Source organism: Podarcis melisellensis (genome assembly GCF_964234715.1).
Source record: "Podarcis melisellensis genome assembly, chromosome: 10".
NCBI lineage: Eukaryota > Metazoa > Chordata > Lepidosauria > Squamata > Lacertidae > Podarcis > Podarcis melisellensis.
The window spans coordinates 53,418,249-53,435,496 of NC_138542.1; the positions used below are offsets into that span (position 1 = coordinate 53,418,249).

At 43.4% G+C, this 17,248-nt stretch overlaps 1 protein-coding gene and 1 long non-coding RNA gene across 5 annotated transcripts in view; both read left to right on the forward strand.

The window, feature by feature from the left end:
* LOC309379364 overlaps window positions 1-17,248 on the forward strand; it is a 401,215-nt gene that overhangs the window by 253,617 nt on the left and 130,350 nt on the right. The window lies entirely within an intron of this gene.
* Window positions 1-17,248, forward strand: part of HIPK2 (homeodomain interacting protein kinase 2) — a 161,848-nt gene that overhangs the window by 39,017 nt on the left and 105,583 nt on the right. For all 4 annotated transcript variants that reach the window (XM_081928177.1, XM_081928176.1, XM_081928178.1 and 1 more), the window contains exon 2: window positions 14,515-15,607. In XM_081928177.1, coding sequence (XP_081784303.1) covers window positions 14,515-15,607 — 1,093 coding nt within the window. The remainder of the gene's footprint in view (window positions 1-14,514; window positions 15,608-17,248) is intronic.

The following is a 17,248-nucleotide window of genomic DNA, read 5'->3' on the forward strand; positions in this document are numbered from 1 at the left end:
GGGGCAGAGACAATGGCCTGTTTTCACCTGTGAACGGTGCGCTAGGAAACCCTTCATACGCAAGTACAGTGGTACCTCAGGTTAAGTACTTAATTCGTTCCAGAGGTCCGTACTTAACTTGAAACTGTTCTTAACCTGAAGCACCACTTTAGCTAATGGGGCCCTCTGCTGCTGCCACGCCGCTGGAGCACAATTTCTGTTCTCATCCTGAAGCACTATTTCTGGGTTAGCGGAGTCTGTAACCCGAAGCATATGTAAGCGTATGTAACCCGAGGTACCACTGTACACACCTACATCTCGGTTACCCCAGATCAGAAATCCTAACAGCCTAATTTAGGAGAGGAGAAAGCTTTTGTGTTATTGCTATTGCTACAGAATCCACTGAGAATTTACTTCATTCTGCTGGCAGAGCCCAATCTGCTTTGTGCTCACTTCTGCTGTAATCAATAAGACACTCCCCCTTTGACCTGGATGCTCATGGTAAAATGTATGAAGAGTATATACGAGATCAAGGCCAAGGGTTTAAACTAAGCTATTTAGAGATAAAGAAGATTTTCCATTTCATCATGGAAAGGGCCTTTGCAGTCCAAGATTATGGAAACAGGGTATCTCTGTCTGTTCCTCTTCAAGGCTGGCCCAATATATTTTGCTGCCTGAAGCAAAGGACAAAATGTTTCGTTTCCCCTGTTCAACTAGCAGCTGAATTTCACTTCAGCACTAACACCCATTTTCCTCTGCACCTGAGAGCAGCAGTGGACACACCTTCCTAGCACACGTAAGAGTCCTTTAGCACCTCTGCTCCTCTGGCCCCAACATCTGCCTGCTGTTGTGTTTACAACCTGAAGTCTTCTGTGTGGTACAACCTGTTGGGATTGCCCCAAGCCCACTGGTGTGGTGGGGCTGACGATTAAAGCAATTGTAAGAAAGGTTTGGGGTTCTGTGGCAAGAATTTGCAATGTGAGAAGACACAGGGGGAGCTAGCAGTACAGTGTATATGCTCCTCAAAGCCTCTGCTGACACATCTCTTATGGAAAATAGAACTTACTTTCCCTCGGGATGAATTCCCAGTGGGGCGTATGGGCATCAGCTGGTGCAGTTCGTACAAATCTGTCCCATGTACTAATTAATTCTCCAAACACCCTTGTGTGACAAAGAGCTATTATAAGAATCCATTTTTCTTCTTCTTCTGAAGCTGGAAAACGTACTCATAAAAGTTGAGCAATGGGATGAAGTCACATACAAAATCAGTGCAAACTGAGGCTCAGGCTAGAGACCAATGTTCTGGATAGCCTGCTGTCTTGAGGCGCGATCAGCAGATTGTGACTAAGTTACTTGGGACCTGCCTCATTCTTTTTTGAAAGATAAGAATTCAATAGAAAGCGTACAATTCAATATATTCACCTTTCTATGTAATATGGCGGTGAGGCTCCTTGAAAGTAAAGAATTCACCCCTCTTGTTTGTGTAGCACCATTTTCATTAAATGCAAAAGCAACTCCTTGCTTGGGGTTAACAGAGAAGTGGTGAAAGTGATATAATTGTGGTAAATAAGTAACTACATTTGAACTTAACATGATTTCCAGAAACTGCTTCATCCCTGTTTTATAACCACAGTCCCAAGAAAGAGGCATTGAGTTGTTTCTGTACTTGTCTGATGGTTAGTATCAAAAGGGAGGTGATTCACACAGCAAGTTTATTCTCAATTTATGGCTGGCTTTGAAAACGAGGAAGTAGAGTGGGAAGATGTTCATGAAATACATCACAGACTTGTAAGATCTGGTGGCCAGCAAAATCAAAGAAAATAATAACTTTGCTTCAGTGCAGAAATAAACGAATCACAACGGTGTCAAAACCCATACTCAAATAAGTGTGTGTGGAGGGAAAGCCACAAACTCATTCATAATTGAACTTCAGTTTTGCAGTGCTCGAACCACATATGGCTCAAACAATTTCATTTTAATTGTGTGATTTGGTTGAATCGTGTATTGATTATGGTTATGGAGGAACAAGTGCAAATGACATGCTTCAAGTTACCTTTCTTTCTCTCCCAAATGGCCAAAGGGGGTCTCTCATATCTCTTCCATATCCAAATCTCAAAGGAGATACAAGTGTTTGTTATGTGGTGACAGCATATGCAGCCACCTTACTATGTGGGAAGAGTGAAGGGCTGCATCTAGGATTTTATGGGGAATTGTAGTAACAGGGACTGTGAGATAATTGCATTTCCTGTCCCCCATCTCTGTCTACCTGCCCTCGCATTAAAACACCTCTGCTTATATAGTTTATTTACACAGTATTGCAAGCTGTTCTCCTTTCTTCTACTTTTATTTAATCTGTCTATTGATCTGTTCCATTCCTCAGCACTCCAACCCCCCCTCCATTTCTCTTTTCCCTCCCTCCCAGTTTTCTTCTGCTGCTGATTGCATTTGTGAAAAGTACACGAACATCTTACACTCGCTTAGGAAGCAACTCCTGCAGAAGCTGTTGGGTGTTCGCTTTCATGGAACCAGAACCAGGGATCTCCGCCAGTTAGCTAGTTTGCAACACATAGCAAGTACAGTACTCGGCACACATTTCCCTATCGTTTTACAGGCTGTCCTACCCGCTCAGCCCCAGCCCCCACCCTGATCGCCCTGGGAGTCAGATAATAAACTTTTCAGATAAAGCTGAACCTCAGAACTTCCTGAACGTTTTGTTGCCTGTCATTCGGCTGCTGTTCTCCATAACCTTAGCTTTTGTTTCACCCTTAATTTTTGCACAGAGCTGTTTTCAAGTGTTTTAAAGGCTAAACACATTATTTCAGTAGTCCCGTCAGCTCTGAAATGTACATTACTATTCTCCCTGCTATAGGTCAGGGCTTACCCATGTGGTGCCTTCCAGTTCTTGGACTGCAACTCCTGTTAAACTCTGCCAGCATGGGATGATGGCACCTGTAGTCCAGTAACTTCTTAAAGGCACCACATTGGCTATTCCAGCTGCAGGTGGAAGGATGAAGGGCAGTGACTACTTTTCTAGTGAGTTTTGGGGTGACCTGACTTTTGAGACCTGACTCTCACAGCTCTGAGCCACACTGAGCCGCTTTATTGCAAAACTGTCCCTTCTGACCTTGCTGTGGTCTTCTAAGGTTTGCTTCACTTCTGCTCCCATCCCCATTACCCAAGAGACTCCTTAATCGCAAAGTGATTGAGGAATGGTTCCTAACTTTTATCCTGCAGCATTCCTATATCTGTCCAAGCTACCCCAAAAAATATTTAGCAGAAAATTACCGCTACTAAAAAGCAGGCAGAGAGGGAGAGGGAAACATTTTGAATCTTCTTTAAAAAAAAAGACAATCCCAGCGGCTTGTGACATGGGCACTAATTAGACTAAAAATGGTGCTGAAGCAGTTTGGAATTATGAAGCCCTCCATGAATTCAACTTAAATGTTCAGTGCCGTGACGAGATCCTCAGGCAACCTCAGCAGGAATTGTTTTTCTAGAGCATTCCTAATCGCTAATGCTACTCATGTGTCTCTCTGTGTGTGTGTGCTCTGTATAACTGGGAATATGTAGAAGAGGACTGAGTTTTGTTTGCAGATATATTTATCTGGTGGGGAGAGAGGCAATTGGAATTTCTCTCTGTCTCTCTCTCTCTCTGTCTCTTTAACTTTCAGGAGCAGACAGGTTTTAAAACAACAACAACAGATTCCTCCCTCAAGGTAAACTTGAAGGCATTTATTTCAAGTGGCTTCTGTGCATCATTGGGATGCTGAACAACTAGCCTCATGCTGTCCACAATATTTTTCAAGCAGCCTGTGTCATTCTCCTAGTCAGGGGTTTCTGTGAGTTACTGTGCGAGGTTTCATTGCCTGGTTAATGTAGAGCGTAGCCTCGCTCTCCTGCCACCCGTTAGGCCCAGTTTATAAATCACAAGTCAGTGGTACAAATGAAGAGGAAGCACTGCAGTGACTTTCAGGTTCTGTATTTAGCCACCAGCTGCAGTTCCTTTTTCTTTTCCATTCTGTGAGGCAGTGACTATAAAGCCCTTTCTGTGCTCTTCTGAATTTTATGTGGACGACGTCAATGCAGGTGTGTAAATGCAAAGCGCGTTTGCATGATGAAAAGCAGTCCTCATACAGGAATTAGTGCCTGCACAATTAATATTTGGTCAGGGTTGGGATGAGAGGAGCCTGCAAAAGAAGGTACAAAATAAAATAAAAAACCCTTTGAAGCTAACTCATTGAAAGGGCAGACAATTTAATGTCCCCTCCTTTTCTCTGGCAGAGATTCAATGGGGACAACATTTCGTCACAACCTTGACCACTTGAATCATGCAGCCTATCATGGAGCTGTTTAAAAAAATGAAAACTTTGCTAGAAATGTTATCTCTTATATGCCCAGTAGATCACTGAGGTTCATAGGACAGTTTCTCCTATATGCTCCATAAATATCAAAAGCCTGCTCCACAGTAACTTGGTGTGGAATATCATTCCTTTTGAGACACATCAGGCACCTACTATCTGTGCAGAGTTTTGTGTTACTGTCCCTGACATTGTACCTTCATTTCATGACACTTTCAGCTTACCTGGAAGGGGCATTTAGTGAAGTCTCGAATCATTCCTCATATTATCTATGCGTTGGAAAAATATAACCCGGTGCACTCAGGGCCTTTGTTATTGACCTTATCATCTACACACACTTTTTCATTCCCTTTGGAAAACGCTATCTGCTTTGTGTCAGTCTCTTTCAAATGTTTCCGACTCAGAGATCCAATTTTCTCCCTTCTTTAGTGACATTTGTCAATGTATGAACTTTAATCAAAACGAGCCCTTCTTTCGCTAACTCTAGACAAGGGCCTTAGCTAAAACACAACCTGCTAAATCAAATTGAAGGATAGTATAATATTGCAAACTACATTAAGGAAAAGGTCAGGTGCCGTTGGTGCGAGATTCCTATCTCTTCGCCCCACAAGCTTTAGAATGGTGCATGGCAGCCGTTTCCTCTCTGGGCAAGCCAACGGGCACTTTTGCGACTGGGCTGGGCCTGTGAGGTTTGCTCATGTTGGTCAACATTTGTGTTTCCATGTCTTTGGCGACAGAAGTGCTGGCTGAGTATCAGTATTACTATCAGGCACCCCTCAGAGCAGGACCCTTACTGACGGAAGTGACAGGAGGAGCCAGCAGAAGCCCATTAGATGGTGGCTGGTTGTAGGTGTCTGATGTCACAGGGGAAGGACATTTCTCTTGACAACCCGCTTCTACCTTCCCCACAATCCACTCCCTGGTTTTTCTGATCCCCGCTTCCCTCTGCCAGCTCCAACATTTACTGAGGTCCTAATTTTGCCTCCCTGCTCCTGCTCCCTGATCTCCTACCCCTTCCATGGCATCTCCACCAGGCTCATGACAGATGTTTCAGGAGTCCCAACTCCCAGCAACCTCCAGCCAGCATGACCAATTGTCAGGGATGATGAGAGCTGGAGTCTAGCAAAACTGGAGGGCTACGGGTTCCCCACTACTGATATACTGTATATGCTATATCTGATTTACATACGCTGGTGAGTCGTGCTCAAAGTGGGTGGAATCCCAGTAGAGTTAAAACCATCCTACCTCATCCCAGGGTACTGCATGGAGGAAAGTTATGCCAGTATTGGGAAAAGCTACTTGTCTCAGAACAGAGCTTTTTGTGTAGCTAGGGGAAAAAGCATGATGGACTTAAGCCTTGAAGGGAGAGGGAACTGTCTGTCCAAGAACTGGCCACCTGCTTGCTGTCTTCTCCCAGCTTCATAATCAGCTCTGGTCTGAGTAAGCCTAGAAGATACAACTAGCCCTACAGATGTAAAGAGTTTGTGTGATTATAAAGATGGTGAATGGACCACAGGCAGTTGAGCTTTGCATGATTTGAAATGAAATCGCCCTACTTCCTCTGCAATATTATTATTCCTCGTGTTGCAGAGACGGAGGATAAGACACCGTAGTTTGCTTAGGGCCACTTTAAGGCTGACACAAATGCAAGACTGATATCTCTTAAACATGGTCGACATTATCAAGAGGAGACCATGGGATCTTTATACACCTCTGCCTCCCTCTTTGGGGTTCTTAAATCCTTTCTTTTTCACCTAACCCCTTCTTTACTTTAAATAAAATAAATGAGTATTAAAAAAATTGATAACACAATCCAGAACTTCACTCCATGCCTAGAGAAGGTAGTGGGAGAATCTGGAAAGGAAAAGTATTTCCAGCATAGGAAATCCTCATCTCTCTGCTTCATTTAGCCTCAGAATTCAAGTCCCCTTTGCTACTGATCCACACAGCAAAGCTCATGGAGGAGGATTTTCTTGAATTGCCTTTCCTTTCCATCCTTGTTCCCCACCCACTTTCCTAACTTCTGTCATATGTTGTACTGTATTCAGGCACAGCAGTTAACTGCCCTGTTCCCTAAGTGCAACACAGCCTCAGATTTCCCCTCCCCTTTCTTCATAAGAAGAACTCTGCTTGATCAGGCAATTGGTCCATCTTAGTCCAGCATCCTATTCTCACAGTGGCCAACCAGATGCCTATGAGAAGCTCCAAAGCGAGACCCTTCCGCTAGCCCAGCATAAACTCTGCTGCAGGCCTGTGTTTGTAGCTCTGCCAAGGAGCTCTGTCTGACCCTGCATAATAAACCTGTTCCGTTACCTGTTCTATGGAGTCTAAATCCAAGAGTCAAGGTTCAATAGATAGCATACCATCATTTGCACTCTTCCCCCATAGTGTGTGCAATCTGGATCATGACCATAAGTGTGCTTTAAAAATAAAATAAAATTATATTGGTGACGTCTGGGAAAGCCTGGAACCAAAGTGGCCACCTGATGGGCAAAATTGTTCCTCTGTTGTGTCTGCGTAGCACCAGGAGTCCTTTATTATTTATTATTGGAGAAATACTGAGGGGCTGTCGGAACGGGGGTGGTTGGGAATGTACATCAAGCTCAGAAAGGTTAATGCCAGAAAGGGAACTATGACTCTCTTCCAGTGGGAAGAGAAATCATGATTGCAGCCTTAGCCAGATATGTTTGTGTCCTGGATGACAAGTTGAGTAATATTGCTGCAGTTCTCTGAGCTCACCATATGCCTCATGCTAAAATCCATTACTGCAACATCATCACCCTGTGGAAAGTCAGGGGAGAAGCAGGGAGGAAGCGAGGGGAAACTGGTATCTGAGTCACTGGAACTTCAGAGGTCGCCCTCCCCCGCGCTTTAATATATGTGTATATATATATATACTGGATTCCATCAGCTTGCTAGGAAATTACAATAAGCAGGGTTTACTCACACTGTCCTTTCTACTGGAATACACAAAGGCTTTTGCATAGCAGGTTATAAGCATACAGAGGGTTCTTTTTCCTCCCATTCTCCCTAAGAAGGGATTGGCCCTAGCTGCATAATCTAGGTGAGTTTGAATTTGGGAACTCTGGGATAAATCGGCACACTTAGTGGGTTGGCAGTTTACACATCAGCAACCCAGAATCCTTAATCTGAAGGGCCTTTCCTTGGTCCCAGCAGTTATGAATTAACTGAAAGGTGTGTATTTGCTTAATTGAGTCTTTTATTTCTGTTAACAGTTCTGAAACAGTGCAGGACATAGGGATCTAAAGGCTTGTTAGAAGGTGGCATGGATTCTCTCGATGGGCTTCCTTGGTACCAGGGTAGTGTGTTGTGGAGGGATAAAAGTGGGCATATGGGACACAAACACACTCTAGCTTAGAGGCTACTTCAGCTGTTCTGTGAATGCCTTCTTGTTGTTTCTGTGTTTCACTCCTGAAGTATTTATCTAGCCTTGGTCATTGTTTCCCCCTTTCTTTTGAATGTTGGAAACAAGTCAAGGTTATGCTTGCTCTTAAAATTTCCGAGAGGCTGCCAGCTCAGCACATTGTCCTTTTTATCCCCAGGGTGGTGAGAGAAGGAAGAGATGTTACTTATTTATAAACCAGGTTAATTGCTATAAAATATTTAATTGTCAGAAATCTAACATGCATGGTGACATTCTTATCTTTATTTAACAATATTTTCTCCTTCATACATTGTGAGTTGCTTCATGTATTTCCCTTTTCCCATGCATGTTCCAGTTTCTCACCCCGCATTTAGCATTCCAGACATTTCTTCCATCTTTAAGCTACCAAACTACTTTTTTAAAAACAACAACAACACTGAGTTCAAAAAGCAATATGAAGTTGGCAAAGAGGGTTGTTAAAAGGTAAGTGTAGAGTTGGGAGGAATAGGATCTTATCACTGGAGTCCTTCTGTTTATTTCCTGTATGGTCTCCGGCCTAGTCCAGGAACTCCTCTTCACCATTGTCTGTTGAGTGTATGAGGAAATTCCCGCCTAGAGATACCTTTTCTCTCATATACAGGGCTATATTTGGACAGGACTGGGGATCTTTCTGCTATGGTCTCTTCATGCCAGCTGAGGCATGAAGGTTGCGTCCTTGCCCACAACAGCCATTGATAGTGTCTTGGTTCCCCCATCAGTAGAGCCGCAGAGAAGGGTAACCAGGAGAGACAACAAGAGGACCAGGAGGAAAGGCTCTGTTGTCATGGTGATGAGTACCCTTCCTCCGCTGCTAGGAAACTTGGATGTGTAAAAGCATGCCATTATGGGTAGGACAACAGTCAAGTCCGTTCATAAGCTAGCCAGGCAGTGGGCTAGGGGGAAATAGCAGGGGAGAAAACCTGCAGAGAAGGGAGCAAGACTTAGGGTGATTTAACCTCTTTCCCCCTAGTGACTGAAGGTACAAGGGGCAATTAGACATGGAGGCAATTTGGCTAGCTTCTCTCGCCTCATGAATTAATGAGTTCTGGGATTCTGTTTCATTGACTAAGGGGTTAACCATGACATTGCAAATTAAACCTTGGCCCCTCAGGAAACCCTTTCCACACAGATTTATCTGCCGAGGAAACCCAACAGATTTGCAGCAGATCCCAGGCGGGTGCATTCTAAACCAATCCCATTTCACAGGGAACTCTGGAAATTGTAGCTCTGTAAGGGGATGGGGCCTCCTAACAACTCTTAGCACCAGTAACCCAACTACAGCTCCCAGAATTCTTTGCGGGGAGTCAGTTTTGTTTTAAAGTGGTATCATTGCCCTTTAAATGTATTGTGTGAATGTGGCCGAAGATGCATTGTAAATTCACTCAGGGCTGCTTCCGTCAGTGCTGACCAAGATAAACTGTGAGTGTTTGGCGATGATGGGCAAACTGTCTTTCAGGGAAGTTGTTCTGCCATTATTGATCTTTTCATTGAGACCTCCTTAGAAGCTTCTGAAGAAGAGCAGGGTTCCTCAGGCCATAGTGTTCTAGAACAGAGTTGAGTAGAAGGTCAATCAGGATGACTGCCAGATCTCTGGAAAATTTGAAGTAGATAAGCAGAAGTTTCTGGCTCACAATTGTCTAATAAGAGCAACTGCTGAAAAGATTTCCCCTACTAATAGGAAAGCTTGGGGGCAGGGCCAACTCCATATATTTTGCTGCCGGAGGCAAACCAGAGAACGATTCCCCTGGGAACTGAAGTTGGTTAAGAGTGCTTGGAGCAGAACAAGGGGGAAAATTGGGAACGGGGGGGATTTCATCTGCCAAGCCAAAATATTTGCCCTGTCTGGACAGCCACCTTAGTGAGATGTTGAATTCCTCCCTTTGCCATTGCAGATTTTGCAGTAATGGGACCAGATTTCACTATACTGTAGAATGGTGTGTTGTTTCTTTCCTTGTCCTCTTTTAAAAACTGAAAACCTGGTATTGACTAGAAAGCAGTTTAGGTAATGAGAGCCTGACCTGCTGGTGGCCCAGGAGACCCAAAACCTGAGTCTTTTGCATTGTCCCACAATATTTCCTACCCTTTCTCCCTGCTTTTAGTAAAAGACTTGGGGGGTGGCATTTTGCTTCCAGGGTATGTGGGTGACTTGCCAAGTACGCTGCCAGTGAGTCTCCCCAGGCACTCGCCATCTTAAGTTGCCCAGAGGCACTCTAAATATTTATGCAAATTTGTGTTGCGGGCCTGGGCTCTGAATCCTCTTAAGTACCTAAAAATGGACCTGAAGTCATTTGCAAAGCAGAAGAACTAGTCAAGGGGAATGCAGAGTTAGTGTCAAGCTTTGTGTAAGATAGCCACATGAAGAGCGGGCAAAGGTTTTCATTTCCAGCACGTATGGCATCACCAGCTATTTTTGTCTTGAGTTGACTACCTTGCTTTGCAAATGCACCTTAATTTGGATTTGACACCCCTAGCTGACCTCATCCAGGGACTCTTATGGAGAGAAAATGGAGAGAAATGCATGTGACCTCTGCTAGGGTTTTGAAGTCAAGACATCGGAGATAAAATATGAGCGCAGTATCGTTACTACTTCTCAGTTGCCCGAAGGCATTTCTGCATTGCAACAAATCTGCCTGACAAGGCTATTCTGAGTGCACTTTAACATTAATTTAACTTGTGTCATTTGCTTCATACGTTCTCCAAAGCTGTACCTTTGTAAGATCTGTGGATGTTTGAAGGCATCACGTTGTACAGCAAGCATGGTCTGCAATGTGGTAGAAGAAGTGAATGGGGCTGGGTGGAGAGAAGGGAGATTTCTCTCTCTCTTTTGTGCTCTGGAAAGATGGGATCCCAATGAAGTTGATTGATAGCAGGTTCAGGGCTGAAAAAGCAGTTCTTCACATAATACAGTATGTACAGGTCACTTACAACTTGCGCACATTTAACTTGTGCACATTCAGCTTTATGTGCTTGGCAATTAAAAATAATAATTAAAAGGGGGCGGAAAGGAGGCAGGCCTTGGGGCGGGGGCCTTTGGCAATCCCACCTGCTATTGCAACCAGTGTGTTTTACTATACACAATTTTGGCTTTACACCCTATCCATGTGCTTGTCTGTACTTAAATGAATGAATTTAATTCTTCCTTAATTATTATTCTAGTTAAGTTGCAATCTTGCAGCACATTTCTGTAAGCACTGTTAAATCATATATTATCTCTTTTCTGAGTGACTATGATTTGTTTTTTCCCTATTTGCCAGATTTTTAACTACAGATGCTCTCTCTGCAGTGGCACTCTGGTTAAACTTCCGTTGTCTGACATTCACACGTTTTTAGCTTTTGGTTGCGTAACAGAAAATATTTATTGGTGTTGACACCTTAAATCCTGTTGACATTTTGAATCACTTTCCACCATTTTCCAAACCTATGATTTGTTATTTCATTAATTGCTTTCAGTAACCGTATCCCAGTATTTATAAAAATTATTCGGCAACCCCACTCTTCATTGTAAAATATTAGCATCAATCACAGCAGGATTTCGTTTTAAAAGATTATTCAATTCCTGTGGTATCATCTACCATCTATAAAGAATTTAAATTGGGTTTCCTCTCAATTTCAGTTTGAATTTTATCAGCCTCCTTACTCCTGATTTTCACTATACCAAGCTTGGCAATTTTAAACATGCAAATAGGGAAAAGCAAAACAGAAAGGATTGGGCTATTGCTGGGGCCTCCAATGGCATCACAATACCCTTAGGTAAAGGTAAAGGTACCCCTGCCCGTACGGGCCAGTCTTGACAGACTCTGGGGTTGTGCGCCCATCTCACTTAAGAGGCCAGGGGCCAGCGCTGTCCAAAGACACTTCCGGGTCACGTGGCCAGCGTGACATCGCTGCTCTGGCGAGCCAGAGCCGCACACGGAAACGCCGTTTACCTTCCCGCTGGTAAGCGGTCCCTATTTATCTACTTGCACCCGGAGGTGCTTTCGAACTGCTAGGTTGGCAGGCGCTGGGACCGAGCAGCGGGAGCGCACCCCGCCGCAGGGATTCGAACCGCCGACCTTTCAATCGGCAAGCCCTAGGCGCTGAGGCTTTAACCCACAGCGCCACCTGCGTCCCAACACAAAAAACGAAAAAACGTCCCAACGACAATACCCTTAGTACACCCAAAACTCCCTGCCCCTTCCAGTTTTTTGTTTTTCGTTTAATTAGAAGGGATTTTGGGGTGGTTTTTAGAAGTTTCCTTTTTCAGTTGTTTGGGAGAGGTTTGCAAGGTTTTGGAATGCTACGCTGAGTTTTTGTTGTTTGTGAGGGTTGACTTTTTTTAGGGTGTAGGTGTTCTGCCTGTTGTTTTGGGAAGGAAATTTGCATTTTTCATCTGTGAAATGTGCATTTTATGGTTCCCATAAAAGTTCCCTAGATTTTCAAATATGCTTTCAGGCCCATAAAAGGTTGGAGGCCACTAGTAAATGACTGTTAGTTCTGTTTTGACAAAAAAATTAATGTAGTTCCTAGAGAGGCAGGGTATTTGATTCAACGTATTTTGTTTGGGGTGATGTCAGATGATTACAAAAATTTCTCTGTGGTGTTTTGAGTAGGGAATGGTTGATTCACACGTGCAAACAAATCACTTGATAGGTGAGGAACATACTTGTGCATGTGAACTCACCACCTCTAAGCACTCAATCAAGATTTTTCAATAGCTGGAAGAATATTTTTCTCTTTAAGGGTGACAGTCCTCAGAATAAGAGTGTAGAATGAATGTTGTGTGGCATCTGTCAGATAAATAACAATGATATGCAGATTACATTATTTACATGCCAGTGAACTATGCAAATTCGGAGGAAGTCTAGCTTATTGTGTATTTTCAGTGTGACTTTCTTTGTTGAACACATTTTCTATGTTGGGCATAGGCCAACCATCAGGGGTGATTTCAATTTTCATTCAGGGAATGGCAAGACATTTTGTGTGTGTTTGTGTGTGCATTCATAAAGGTCAAAATTGTCCAATTTTCAGTACGTTTATAGATAACTTGTAGCAAAGCAGTGAGTTTTAAGAACATTTGTCATAGTTATATTTTTATGCCTCACAAGTGAATTCTCAAAAGAGGCCATTCACCTCTATTTAAAAGCAGAGGACAGCCTTCCACAAGCTGCTGTTCTCCAGACATTTTGGACTACAATTCCCATAAGCCCCAGCGAGTATGAGTGTGCTTGCTGGAGCTGATGGGAACTGTAGTCCAAAATGTCTGTTGGGCTCTGTGTGGTGGAGGCTGGCATACATACACAGTGCGTAGTGCTGTTGAACTTTCGAATACAGCGCCAATTTATTGCTCAGGAAGTTGGCCGGAAATAGAGCAGCACTCTGGAGAAATAATCATATATAGGAGTGAGATTGCCCCTCTCCCTGTTTTTCTTGAACAGTAAGAATGTAAAGACATGCCAGTGGAAGCATCTGCTAGCTTCATATCTGATATGGAAGATGCTTTCTGTCAGAAATTTGTGTTGAATTGTGCCAGCAGTACCCAGGCCTAGCAATTTACCTAGCACTGTTTTATGTAACTAATATTCCTCTTTACCCATCTTTTCAAATTACTGACTGCTAGTATTGACTATTCTGCTCAGACAGCTTTGAGTGAAGTCAACCAAAACCAAGTTACATCAGTTGTATGACTCCTGAATTCTCATATAATTGGGATGATGAGACCAGCTGCATGACCTATGCCTTCTAACCCATGTTTTCCCTAATGGGGCAAGTGGCTGTTTTCGGGGGGAGGGAGGGATTTATGTCCAGGAAATGCCCCAAAGAAGAAAGAGTTAAACCCCTCTCTTCACATTGCTGCAGATTTGATATATACCGTATTTTCCCGTCTATAAGACACCCCAGTGTATAAGATGACCTCCAATTTTAAATTTTAAAAAAATGGGGGGGGGGAAATATAGTCTTATACACGGAAAAATACGGTATATATTTTAGGACCCACCTTTTTCTCTGGGCTTTAATATGTTTTAAATTTAATATTGTCTTTTTAAATGGCTGTAACCCATCCTGGGGCCTTATAGTGAAGGGTGGGTATGGAATCAAATTAATAATAATAATAATAATAATAATAATAATAATAATAATAATACTAGAGAAATGATACAGTCATGATTCTCTGATGTCTCATCTAGCTTGGTCCTTACACTTTATTCTTGTTCATTCTTCCTGTTTGTGTACAGAGACATCTTTACAGGAATCCTTAATTTCACAGTTGTTGTCCTTCTTCTGCACAGATTTATATTTTGTAGCTTTCAGTGCAGATAGGCTGTCTTATGAGAAGCATTTGCTTACACTACTAGGTAGTATAAAAGCTTTAGTTTCACCCTGTTCTCAGTTGAAAACAAATATAACATGCCACGGGGTCTTTTCAGTTGTGTCACCCACTTTCTGGAACACTCGTCTTAAGAAACCTTTGTAAACCGCTTTGAGATTTTTTTTTTGCAATCAAGCAGGGTATAAATTTTTATGAAATAAATAAATAATCTTAAATGACTCTCACCATTAAAAAGCTTATGTATTTGTGGACTTTTGCTAAACATTGTGTTGTTGTTTTTTTGCATTCAAAAGACTGGTCTTTTTAAAAAGGTTTTTAAAAACTGATTTTTTGATGTTTTAAAACTCTTGTATGTTTTCTTGAATGCCGTGGGTGTAAGAGGGACCTATAAGTATTGTTACGGCTAACTGTTTTAACACTTGTTTTCTTCTTGTGTTGCGGTGCAGGTATGGCCTCACATGTGCAAGTTTTCTCCCCTCACACCCTTCAATCAAGTGCCTTCTGTAGCGTGAAGAAACTGAAAGTGGAACCAAGTTCTAACTGGGATATGACTGGGTACGGCACACATAGCAAAGTCTACAGTCAGAGCAAGAACGTGCAGTCCTCTCAAGCCGCCGCCGCCATCAACGCCTCTCTCCAGATCCCCAACCCCAGCATCCCTTACGAACAGACCATCATCTTCCCAGCCAGCACGGGGCACATTGTGGTGACATCCGCCAACAGCACCTCCGGTGTGGTTGCAGTATCTGGGCAAGCGTTAGGTGGACCACACAACCTGATGCGTCGAAGCACTGTGAGCCTTTTGGACACCTACCAAAAATGTGGACTTAAGCGCAAGAGTGAGGAAATTGAGAACACAAGCAGCGTGCAGATTATCGAAGAGCACCCACCAATGATTCAGAACAATGCCAGTGGGGCTACGGTAGCCACCACAACCACATCCACGGCCACATCCAAAAACAGTGGCTCCAACAGTGAAGGGGATTACCAGCTGGTGCAACATGAAGTGCTTTGTTCCATGACCAACACGTACGAAGTGTTGGAATTTTTGGGCCGCGGAACCTTTGGGCAAGTGGTCAAATGCTGGAAACGTGGCACCAATGAAATTGTGGCCATCAAGATCCTTAAAAACCATCCATCTTATGCCCGGCAAGGTCAAATTGAAGTGAGCATCCTGGCCCGGTTAAGCACGGAAAGCGCAGATGATTACAACTTTGTCCGAGCCTATGAATGTTTCCAGCACAAGAACCACACCTGCCTGGTCTTTGAAATGTTGGAACAGAACCTTTATGATTTCTTAAAGCAAAACAAGTTCAGCCCATTGCCCCTTAAATACATCCGACCAATTCTGCAGCAGGTAGCCACGGCCCTAATGAAATTGAAAAGCCTGGGCTTGATTCATGCAGACCTCAAGCCAGAGAACATCATGCTGGTGGATCCATCTCGGCAGCCATACAGGGTCAAGGTCATTGACTTTGGTTCTGCGAGTCATGTGTCAAAGGCTGTGTGCTCGACTTACCTTCAGTCCAGATACTACAGGTAAGTGACCTGAGTCAAATAAAAACATCAGGATAAATGGAGCCTGTGGCACAATGGGTCAGTGCGTCTGGCTGTTAACCAGAAGGTTGGTGGTTTGAGCCCAGCCAGGGATGGCTGTGTGCAGGATTTCTGCATTGCAGGGGGTTGGACCAGGGATCCCTTCAAACTCTGCAATTGTATGGCTGTGATTCTATTCCATAAAGGCATTTGCTGTGATACTATAGGAAGCACTGAACTCGGCCCGATGACCCAAGATCAGGAGGAAACCTATTGGCCCTTTGAGTCACCTGATACCATTGATTTGGTATTTGCAGTACCACTTTCTTGCCACATGCCATGGTGGCACTATAGTGTGTCAGAGCTGGCCATTAGCTCCATTGTCTAGCATGTTCTCCTATGATAATGCAGATAATAAGAAGGTTGGATCCCACTGCAAGTCCCCTTCCTGTTGCCTTATGCCAAGATGTTTCTTGTCACGTGATGTTTTGCAGGCTCCTACCACGATAATATTTTGCATGTCAAGGGCTTTCTGTTATTTTTGCTGGAGTAGACTTTACATGGTTACGCTATTGGAGGTAATCAGCGACATAATTCTTGATTGACGTGATTCCTTATGCTGATGGATTTGATCAAAATACACTGTGCGAGTTACCAGTGTGGCTCGTATGTTAAATGCAACAGATGTTTTGCTTTTAAAATTGCAGGTAACATTTGGCACTTATGAAAGACTCTTTTACAGGATGCACAGAGGATCAGCAGCGCTGCTTCTCCTTGTCTCTTAAAATGCAGATTTCAGACACTAGAGGGGGGAACCTAATCAGGGCTGGAGAAGAGTTAATTTCCAGAATGTGGAAGTTTGACAGTGTAGCATTGCAGCAGCTGATTTTTATCTGTATGTCCTTTTGTTCTGAGAAGGAGAAAACAACAACGCTGCTTTCTTTTCTTAGAAAAGGTTTATTAAATAAAACATTCAACAGTCCTATCCTTTAGGGCAGACATGTTTTTGCTGCAAATACACGAAAGCTTTAAGGCTTTTAATTTGCTGGCTGGATGGGATGGGATGGGGGGGGGGAGAGGGAATCCACGATAATTGGAGTATTTTCCTACTGCATTACCCATGATGGTGCAGAGCCAGCCCATGTAGACCTGGGGTGGGCATCCATAGGCAACAGAAATGAAAAGGGTGGAAGTGTTTGGTTTTCTGAGAGGAAGGGAGTGTTTTGTAATGTGTCTGGGAAATGCATAATGGTTACTGTGTCTTGGATTTTGAAATGATGTGTGAAGGCAGCCAGTTTTCAGATCATCAGACTCAGTTTAACTAATCCTTCTCTCTTTATGGGGAAGAAGAAAAGGAGCTGGGGTTTGTTGCCACAGTAGGGGGTTTCTGACAAAGTCATGAGGAAAATTAATATTGCTGCCTCTGAGGGTGGCAGTGGAGGGGAGCGTAAGGGGGTTCTGGTGAAAAAACGCTCCATTCTCTGCCAGAGATAGATACCTTTAGGCGAGAGGCAATTTGCAACGCTGAAAAAAATTGAAAACAAAATAATTTGTTTTACACTGGTTTTTGTTGCCAGGCCATTAGGAAGATGGATGGGGTAGTATTAGGAAAACATAAACTGCAAATGACTGTGATTAAAAAAA